Source organism: Periplaneta americana, chromosome 8 (assembly GCF_040183065.1).
Source record: "Periplaneta americana isolate PAMFEO1 chromosome 8, P.americana_PAMFEO1_priV1, whole genome shotgun sequence".
In the NCBI taxonomy this organism is placed as follows: Eukaryota; Metazoa; Arthropoda; class Insecta; order Blattodea; family Blattidae; genus Periplaneta; species Periplaneta americana.
Genome location: NC_091124.1, coordinates 5494222 through 5505000, shown reverse-complemented (window position 1 = coordinate 5505000; position 10779 = coordinate 5494222). Strand labels below are relative to the sequence as shown.

Below are 10779 nucleotides of genomic sequence, written 5' to 3'. Positions count from 1 at the left end.
GTAAAATGCTGTCACATTAATGGGAAAACTATTAGAGCAAAGGAAAAAGTAAACAGGACGTTGTTTTACATGGATTTCTTAAATATAAAAATACTTGTACGTATACCTGCTCTACATTCGGAGCGAGCATTTACTATGCCATGGGTTCATGTGATCAGTTTATCGTCGTTTCGATAAGAGTCACAGTTCTGTGGAGGAAATGAACGAAATAGAGGCTCCGCTGTTCGAAGGCCTATATCTGGAGAACACTAGACGTGATATACAAAGTCACTGTTGCAAATCAAAATTACTGAAACAGTATTTAAATCGGTAACCAACAAGTGTGGCCACTATACTCAGGTTCTGGTAACAACGGACACAATATGACAGGGATAATGAGGACATACCAAACTTGGACTTGTCCGTCAAGAATTCCCCGGACTCCCAGCCGCTAGAGCACACTTACTCACCTTGAAATCTATGTAGCCGTTCTTGTCCATGTCGAATGTGCGGAAGACGTGGTCGCAGAACTCCTCGGCATTGCCGCTGGGGAAGAACATCTTGTACATGTCCACGAACTTGGCCGGCGTCAGCCTGCCGTTGGGACAGTCTTGCTGCAACACCACGTTAACCCATTAGTACTCACAATTATTGTTCATTTTCATTTTCTACACTTTTTCACATATAAAGGGACATCATTTTATATTTACTAACATTTTCAATATTAGCCTGGCTATATGGGACACACTCACGGACAGGAGAACGCGAATTCGATTATGCGCACTGTTCAAAACATACAGAGGTGAGCCTGCCTGGAGAGAAATAAAAAATAGGTTGCAGCCGCCAAATTACTCTTCAAGGAACGACCACTCATATAAATTGAGGGAAAGAAGGCAGAGGACGGACACTGGAAAGTTTTCTTTTCTCAATCGTACTATCAGGGACTGGAATGCTTTTCCTGCAGACTTACTAAAGGCTTTACCAACAACCAAAAATGTATTTAAAAATAGGCTTAAGGACTTTACTAATAGACGGTAATTATACACGGTATTTAAAGGGTGTAAATGATATGTTGTTATTGAAGTGTTGTATCAGTGAAGAATTATGTTGTGTCAGTGAAGTGTCTTGTATCAGTCAAGAAGTATGTCGTGTCAGTGAAGTGTGTTGTGTAAGTGAAACGTGTTCCTGTCAGTGAAGCTTTATAGTTATAGTGGCAGTGCAAAGTATTTGAACAGTGAAATGTTTTTTAAGTGTTAGTGAAATCAGGATAGAATCAGTGAAATGTGTCGTAGTTCCAGTGCAGTGAGTGAGTTGACAGCGAAATGAGTGTAATTTCAAAGGTACTCGTGCAGATATGAACATATCATACTCGTGGGTTTTAGTTCGACCTTAGTTTTAAGATACAAATTAGATTTATTTCAAATGTTATTTTAAGTGATCGTTTCATTTAATTTAGTATATTCCCTGTTGTTGTTGTTGTAATTATTATTATTATTATTAATTGTATTTTTAATTAATAGGTTTATTATTGTCATTATTGAGTGTAATTAGTTACCACTGCCACCGGGTATATACCCACTGCAGTGTGAATGAATACATACATACATACATACATACATACATACATACATACATACATACATACATACATACATACATACATACATATCTTTGTATTAAAGTTCTAGAACCGGAAACACCGCTTGCTTCCCCTTCCAAGCCTGGCGTTCGATGATACTGGCGTAAAATACAAATCACTTTATTAGGTATAGGAGGGAAGAAAAGTAGTTCATCCATTTATGTAAACTAGGAAATATCGCAACTTTGAGTTTGATCATTTTCATTAGGTTTTTGTTTAATGAAAATGCAGTACTGTATTAACACTTAGTGTTTTTACTCACGAATTGAGGTATCCACTCGGACGTATTCATTATGCAGTGTATATTGTACTGTTACAGCACATTAGCGTACAATATAGAGAATGAAGTTAAATTGAAAAATAATCATAATATGGATATTTAAACACATTTTTGAAAATGGTGGCCGTTCATTTCGATACAGGCTTCACTTCTTCTGTGCATATTATCGCACTATAGACTATTGTACCTAATTCCAATTACCAGTTTCGTCCTTCGTACTAGTAACTCATGTTGAAATAATTCTATACCTACTCTATAAAAGAGTGCCTTACGTATTGTAAATTCAATCTTCACTTCTGCCCGAACCCAACAGATAAAATTACTCAGAAATGCTATCTATTGTCCGTTCAAGTGGTTTTGTCGCAGGGTCGTAGAAAGGGGGGGAGATCACGTGACAGTTAATTACTTAACAAGGCCCTTTTACTTAAGTTATTTTAAACAGTTGTATAATATTACGTAGACGTCCAATTCCTAACAGAAATTAATGTTTTAAGGAAAGAGCTAAGACAGTCCAGCTACTAGACTTTACAGAGGGGTGAACAGAAGCAGGTGGGGGAAATCGGGATGCGACGCAGGCAAACGGACGACAGTACCTGTGCGAAAATATGATTCAATATTGAAAGCTTTTTCGTCACTGGAAAACGTGAACATATTTCTGGAACGTACTATGCTCACTAACTCAGTACTGCATACGCGGCCTTGGCTCTGTGTGGAGAACGGTTGTAAGTTTACTAGTAGGCAGTGAAGTACATTAAAAAACTCAGGTACAATAAAAATTGAAGTAAAAATAAAATGATGTCCCTGAACCTGCTGTATGTATCGCTCATGTATGGGAAAAATACTAAAAAAAAAAAATTCTATAGGGATCAGAAGATGGTAGAATTTAATGGCAAGCTTAGTGCCACTGAGCACTAGAGAGATCATTTTTATGAGTTTAAAATCTGGCTGACAGTGAATAAATTACCATCTGACTTATGGAACTAAAGCGCGCTCTTGTCCACACCGCAGTGCTCGCTGGCAACTAAAGTTGTCATATGATTTCACAACACTGTAAGATATACCCACAATAAAGTAGCTTCAATATATTAAGTAGGCTAAACATTCTGAAATGTATTTTAGTGAGGTTTCAGAAAAATATATTCTATTATCTATGTGCTAAAAGGGATAAATGATCATCTTCCTTCTTGCTTAAAAAGTCCCTTGTGCAGATGCTTGCATTGCCCTATTTTGTCTGCCGATCAGGAGTTTCGCTCGGACATAGGTTCGATTCTCGCTTGGGATTATTACATGACAGAATAACCTTATATGACGAGCCCCTACAAGTTGTAGGGAAATATAAATACCTGGGAATTACATTACAGACAACAGCAACATCTTTCGGTATGCACGTTCAAGAAAGAGCTGCAGCAGCCATCAAAGCCTCAACATTCCGAACATAACCAATCTGTCGACAAGCACAGCGATGACACTATTCAAAACGGTAGTAGCGCCAGTTATAACGTACGGAATAGAGTTCGTTTGGGAAAAACTCAAGATTGGTGACATGATTCGAATAGAAACAGTCAAGACTATGTTTATGAAACGGATACTAGGAGTCGGAAAAGCAGCATCATCCCGCCTTGTATATGAGCTCATGAGAGAGACGTATTTCGTAGATGATATCAGATCGCAGCACTGGCTACCATCCACAGGACCCTAACAGGAACTGGTAAGCATAAGAGACCGGAAGAAGAAGGAGATAGACCTAGGCCCGATTGTATAAACCATTTAATCTTAGATCAGAGGTTAAATTGATCCTTGTTTCAGCTGAACTTGGAATTTTGTGTTGTATAAAGTCTAATCTGAGATTAATTTGTCTCAAACTAAAGTCAACTTTGACTGAAGAAATTTCTCCGATTAAGTTAGATGATCCAAGTTCAGTTATTTCTTTTCTGTTTGAAATATACGAGTGACAGATTGTGCAAATAAAATATCCATTATTATTAATATTAATAGATATGATAGGTACATTTATATATATATTTCTTTCAATTTCTTGCCTTAATACACAAACATTCTTATATTTTATAAGGCTCTATCGTGTTCAGGAGTATCAAATAACATAACCTATAATTATATTATGTTTATAACAACCATTAATTATTCATGGTTATGATAGATACATTCATAAATTTTCAATTTACTGCATTACTAAACGAAAATTGTCGTTTTATAAAGCTTTATTATGTTTAGCAGTATCAAACACCATAACATGTTAACAACTCGGAGAACAGTCAACCTTCTTCTTATTGTCCGCCATTATTTACATTGCACAAAAAACCAGTGTCTCCAACAGAGTATACGGAAAGTCGCCAAAAAGTAGTTGTAAAGTCGCTAGATTTCTCATTATCAACAAAGAAAGGTTAAATTTTGTCAGTATGGGGTGCTAAAAAGGTCACTAAATCCCTATTTCAGCAATATAAAAGTTAAAAGAAATTGTTGTTGAAAAAGAGTTAAAGTCGCTAGATTGGCAACACTGAACAAACCTGTATAACATGGTCCGCGCATCACGTATTTCACCTGTTTATGCGATGTTGCCAGATCCTTTTCACGTGAACTTAGATTGCATTTGAACCAAGGTAATTTGATCGTAGAAAAGTTTTATACAATAGAAGAAGTGTCTGAACTCGGTTCACTTTTCGATCAAAGTTGATCTTTAGTCAGGGAGTTTTATACAATTGGGCCCTAGAGTTCTACACCACATCAGCCATGCTAGACGACAGCTGGACCAGGGAGTGTAGGAGCCAGAGACACGTGACGACAAGACTCGCAATACACGGGTTTCATCATAAAATGTGTGTGAACAACAAGTTCCATGAACCGACCAAAGACTGCAAATGTGTGCTGTGCGGGCAAAGATGTAGGGAATACCACATCATAGCGTGTGCGAAGAGAGTTGAACCAATAACAGACTATGGCGAAGACTAAACTTGGACATTAATGCTCAACTCGAGCGCATTTTTCTCATTATTATTATTATTATTATTATTATTATTATTATTATTATTATTATTATTACCTGGTTTGTTTTTTCCGTGGTTTTCCCAAACCGTAGGGCAAATGTCAGGTAATCTATGGCGAATCCCCGACCTCATCTGGCCAAATACCATCTCGCTACCATCAATCCCATCGACGCTAAATAAGTAAGCACCTGATACGGCGTTGCTAAATAACCAAGTAATAATAATAACAATAATAATAATAATAATAATAATAATAATAATAATAATAATAATAATAATAACAGTAATAATAAATAATAACACTAATGATGATAACAACAGTAATAATAATGGTAATAATAATAATACTCTCCAAAGGAGCCAGTAATGATTCATCAGTTCCAATTACAATAGGCTACTATGCATACCGCATATTCTTTTCGGTTTGACATATGTATGCATACGAACATAATGGCTGAACACTAAACTGAAAACCCTTGACAACACAATACTCACGCTGTCCGACCTGCTCACAACAACGGACTGAGTGATTTATTAGATTCATATGCAACAGAATCGTCAACGTCTATCACTGACCAGCTGAACAACAGTGGCAAATATATATTTTGTACTTTCTATCCGACTGAAATTGTAAATCGACTATCGACTATACAAAAATATTTTGTGCGAGATCGTGCGTATTTGCTTGTTTTCCGCACAGAACCAATACGCGGTAAGTGTGAAATACCACATTCAGTATTCCCAACGTAACACACATAACAATTTCCCTCTTCTTACCGCTTAAGCGCGACATTCATTTTACTGCTTTAGGCTTTTAACATATTATTTTTAGAGACGTTTAACATAGTAATAATTATAAATTGGAAACTTACCACTGCAATTTCACCTAAATTGCACTGTTAATTATTGTTTTTAAATATTTGCAAAAATTAAGTAAAGTCTACTACTCCACGAAACTTATTGCATTCCTGATACAAGTAACATTAAGGAAGCCGTGAAAAAATCAACAAGATTCCAGATGCCGATGTTATTACTGCAATATGTTATATAAATAATATTGTTAAAATATTAAAATGAAAAATAAATCATTACATAACCTTACCGTTTGTTTTAAGTTCGCATTTATAGACTGGGGGAAAAAAAGACAGACGTATATCACGGCCTTCTGGAGTATAGTAAACACAGAAAACATTTTATAGCAACAATGTTGAAGAAAGATATTTTGGTTTTCCGAAGTTGCCGTCATTAAACAGAAACCAAGATGGAGATTTCATTGCAACTAATTAGAAATTCCTCTTTCAGGTATGTAATAAACGATCTTCGCACAAAATAATGTACGATACACGAGCGGTATGTTTGTTTTCATGTTCTCGGAAATTAAAAAAGCTCAACTACGTTTCGCTTTTTCAATCTTTTCCTCGAACATGAAAACGTCAACATACCGCTCTTGTAACGTATATTACTATTATACTTCAGTAGTAGTAGTAGAAAATATCTTACTATAATAATACCGGACAGCTGTATACTAGCAGCATTGGCGTGAGTGCGAAATATCGCGGACCTGACATCTAGCGGAGAGGGATGGAATTAGGTTCACATATACAAATATTAACATAGCGAGATTCGGACTATTGTTTAAAACGTGTGAGTTACTAATGTGGAATTATATATGAAACACTTAAGAAATGTTGAATATTTAATGTAAAACTATTATTTTATATCAAAGTTGCATACTCGTATTATGAGAAATATTGCATTATTTTCCGTAATGAATTGTTACATATTTTTTCTTTGGTTTACCGAGACAAAATCAATCAGATATTAGGAATGAATTTACAGTAATGTTTTATATACGCATTGCTGACAACTGCAAAGATAAAATTGATAGTAATCTGATGCTTGTAAGTGGACAACAAAGAAACTTAATCTGATAAAGCCTTCAAATCCAACACATTTTAACTTCTGTTCATTTATTAGGTCTAAATAAAAAAAAAAAACTAATTTGTATTTTTCTATCAACACAAAGACGAAGGAATTAGGCCTACTAATGAAATGTTGTTGACTCACGTTTTATGAACTGTCGGAAATGGAAAGTACGATTTGGAGCAATTTGTAATGCTGCAATTGTCACAATTATAAACAGCACATACATACCCTGACATTTTAACACTAGTACTAATTCATAAAACTATTAACAAATTAACTAGCCCAGCAACAATATACATTGCAGTTGATTACAGCTTGTTTAGCGAGTATTTCCACACCGGCAGATAGGTAGCAGCACCAGCGTCGTTTGCACGCAACACTGCTATACCACAGTCTAAGACATACAGTCACGCAACTCATACGTATAAAATATGCCAACATTTGACAGCTGGCGCGACAGTAGCCCTCTAGCGGCAGGCAAGTTAAAAGTGTGCACACGACATATGATAACATATCAGAAAACGGGTTTTGCGTAATTTGTTTTATATTTTTATGCTATACAGTAAGTGTATATGATTCTTATTAATTTTAATTTAGAATCCTAGAAGAATTTCACACGCAGTTAATCTACAAGTTTCAGAAGCTGAGAATAAACGTAATTCTTTCTGCTCCTTACAACTGAATCATGGAACTGTTCACGTATCATGGTTTGAAATAATATAATTGTTCGTACGTGGATGGTTAATTAAATTCATTCCTGAATATATTTATGAATCATTAGAACTCTATATTTCCTGTGAGAAGAGTCAAAATTAGTAGCTTCAAAATTGTAGGTTACATTGCGTGGTGAACTCCTCTCCCTATTTCCTGAGAAATTAACTATTTTCCATACCGCAAATTGGGGTAAACTCGGCCGCTGAGGTAAACTTGAAAATAAAAAAGGGGAAGATTTAAACCTTAATATGACAGATATTGATTTATGAAGTTTATTATTTTTCATTTCTTAAGAACCGGTATTTCCTTTATTATTTTGAGTGACAAATAGTGCTGATATTATGGTTTAAATGTTTATGGCAAGTTTACCGCATTTTACATTACATTTCCAGTTTTCACACATAATGCCTAATTTTAACTTATCCTACCTATATAATACGTAATTTACATGCCCTTACTTTTAATATGACGTAGGTGAAAACAAATAAATGAACACACAATTTTGTTGAAAAAATTGTGACTTCAATTAACTCAGAAAATGTAGGCCTAATTTTATTTTCAGAGCAGAAGTGGTGTAAGTCAAAATGGGTAATGAGGGTTAAAGTAAACATTCTTTAAAATACAGCGCAAAGTAGCAGTTAATATTGAATTTATTTAAACTATTAGTAGTCAGTGAATAGCACGAAGGATATATTAATTGCTACTTTGCGCTGTATTTTACAGAATATTTACTTTAAATCTCATTACCTAATTTTGACTTACACCACTTCTGCTCTGAACAGCTCAAATAATCACTGGGAATGTAAAATCAACACCAATAGCAGTCATATAAATTATTACAGAAAAGATTGCTTTTTATATTAAATTTAAAAAGGCTCTTGAGAACTTAATACGTCTGCCACATGAATCTACACCAACACATCAGAAATCTATCGACACAGTCTGGATTTATTCAAGAAGTGAATATTTTGCAAAAGGATTACAATACTCCATGAATTCTTGAAAAATTAACACCATGATCCCTACTTGAATGCAATATAACGTTCAACTTTTGAAAAATATATAGAAAAAAAAACACGAATACAAAAAGTATGGAATTACTTGCATTAAAAACTGTAGATACATTATCCAAAATCGGAATGGTTACACATTTACACATATGATTTCTACAAAAAAAATAATATACTGTAACAGGTATTTACTTTGTTTTTATTTAAACTCTCCTTCCTGACATACAAATAGGTAACTGATAAGTAATAATAATGTTTTATAGAACACAATACGTAGGCTACCTACAACGTGGATTATTGGTTATTCCTGAGTTATGATTTTCTCATGGTCTTTAGGGAATCTGAAGAACGACAAATTCGGAGATTTAAACTTGTTGTTACTGCAATTTTCGTCATTGCACACATTGCCTTTATTCCGATGCATGATTAAAACGTTATTATAACATCTCGCATCCCTTCAAAGCACGTGCTGGCTGAACGAGACTATGGCCAGTGCCTTGCCTGCCGCTTGGGCGGTGGTGTCGCGAATGTTGGCAGAAAAAGTGTTGAAGTTTCGTGACTGTATGTCTTAGACTGTGGCTATACTAAAAGCCAGGTTATGAATCGACTAAACCGGAAGCAACGTTTTGTTTCTCTCTTTCTGAGCTCTGTTGCCACATAGTGGCGCGAGATTCAAAGCGTGTTCAGCGTTTGTCACAGATATGTTTAAAATAACTACTGTATATATTTCTCGATAACACTATCAACAATATTAGTAATCAAAATTACTGTTTTAAGAAAGCACGAGCTAATGACGCTGTACGAAATGCGACTCGTAATGCGCGTGGTATTGCTGGGAAGTTTGGCTACACTGTCTCCGTCATTCCGTTGCCAGATTTTCGTTAGCAGACGACATTTTCACGTGAGGTCCAATGAAAAGCTCCGTTCTTCGTTTCCCCTCCTCCCCTCCACACTCAACGTGTCATCGCTGTACAGGCTACCCCTCTAACCCGCACTTTCCTCTCGCCCTGCCAACTACTTCCTGTTTAATCGGTTCATAACCTGGCTTTTAGTATAGCTGTCCGGTATTATTATAGTAAGGTATTTGGTAGTGTAGTAGTGGTGGTGGTAGTGGTGGTGGTGGTGGTGGTGGTAGCGGCAGCAGTGGTAGTAATAGTAGTAGTAGTAGTAGTACTGGGTGTTCATTTCAAAGTGTGTCATGACGTCACTGTTGTGAGTCAGCGATCTGAAGCGAGTTTCAGCTTTTATGTCAGAGAAGTTGTCTATTAATCAAGGCGTTCAATCTGAACTTGAGAACGTGTACGGTATAACTTGAATGTCGTAGCAACAGATGGCGGTCTGTAAAGTCTGTGTGCTACCATAACCTCTTTCGAACTGTGTTTTGCGCGGGCAAGCCGTACGCAGGGTATTTGTTATCATCGATTGCGTACGGCAACATTCCACAACACAAATCAAAATGCTCCGTGTCCATGTTGACCGTCCAAGTTAACAAATACGTAAGTAATCGTCTTAACCCTCTCCCCATATCCCGACAGTAAGAAAAAAAACTCACTTCAGTACGTGTTTCCAAACAGTTCACATTCTTGCCACTACTGGCGTTACCCTACGTATCGGTAAGTAATCTTCAGAATGAACGCCGTGCTTGCTAGGCAACTTCTCTCGCATTTAGGTAATACGCCTCTGCGGAAGTGTAGGAAGATTGATTTCTCTAGGCTCATCGGCTAGCCACATGACGACATACAGCGAGCCATGACACATTTTGAACTGAACACCCAGTAGTAGTAGTAATAATATTGTTATTATAATAAAACTGGCAAATCCCCTAAATAATTATTAATAATATATGTTTAAAATGAGATTGGTAACACTTTCGCCTGAACACAGCTAGGAGCTCTTGAGGCCCACAGCGCAAACTAAGGAAGTTCAATGAAGATGCACCTCGCACCCCGGCGTTGTACGTCAGACATGCCCAAGGGGCGCTGCTGGATGGAGTACATTGAATTGCTTCAACCCGCAAATTAAACGGCACCAACACTGAAGCACGAAGGTCTTTCCTGAGAAGCAATCAACAGTTCTACCCGACGGTGAACCGTGAACCTCTCATTGGCCTGCCCCACACGTATTCTTCTTCGGTGACAGCAAGACGGGACGAGTCGGGATTATCTGCGCTGAATGAGGGATACATGGGGAGTGAAACTACAGTTAGCCTATGCTTTATTTTGGTTGTGT

The 10779-nt window shown here is 36.5% G+C and overlaps 2 protein-coding genes across 4 annotated transcripts in view; both read right to left on the bottom strand.

Annotated features, from left to right (window-relative positions):
- The window catches only part of Nca (neurocalcin homolog), a 540761-nt gene that overhangs the window by 87686 nt on the left and 442296 nt on the right, over window positions 1-10779 (bottom strand). The window lies entirely within an intron of this gene.
- The window catches only part of LOC138704424 (neuronal calcium sensor 2), a 227896-nt gene that overhangs the window by 68030 nt on the left and 149087 nt on the right, over window positions 1-10779 (bottom strand). For all 3 annotated transcript variants that reach the window (XM_069832286.1, XM_069832284.1, XM_069832285.1), the window contains exon 3: window positions 450-593. In XM_069832286.1, the coding sequence (XP_069688387.1) occupies window positions 450-593 (144 nt within the window). The remainder of the gene's footprint in view (window positions 1-449; window positions 594-10779) is intronic.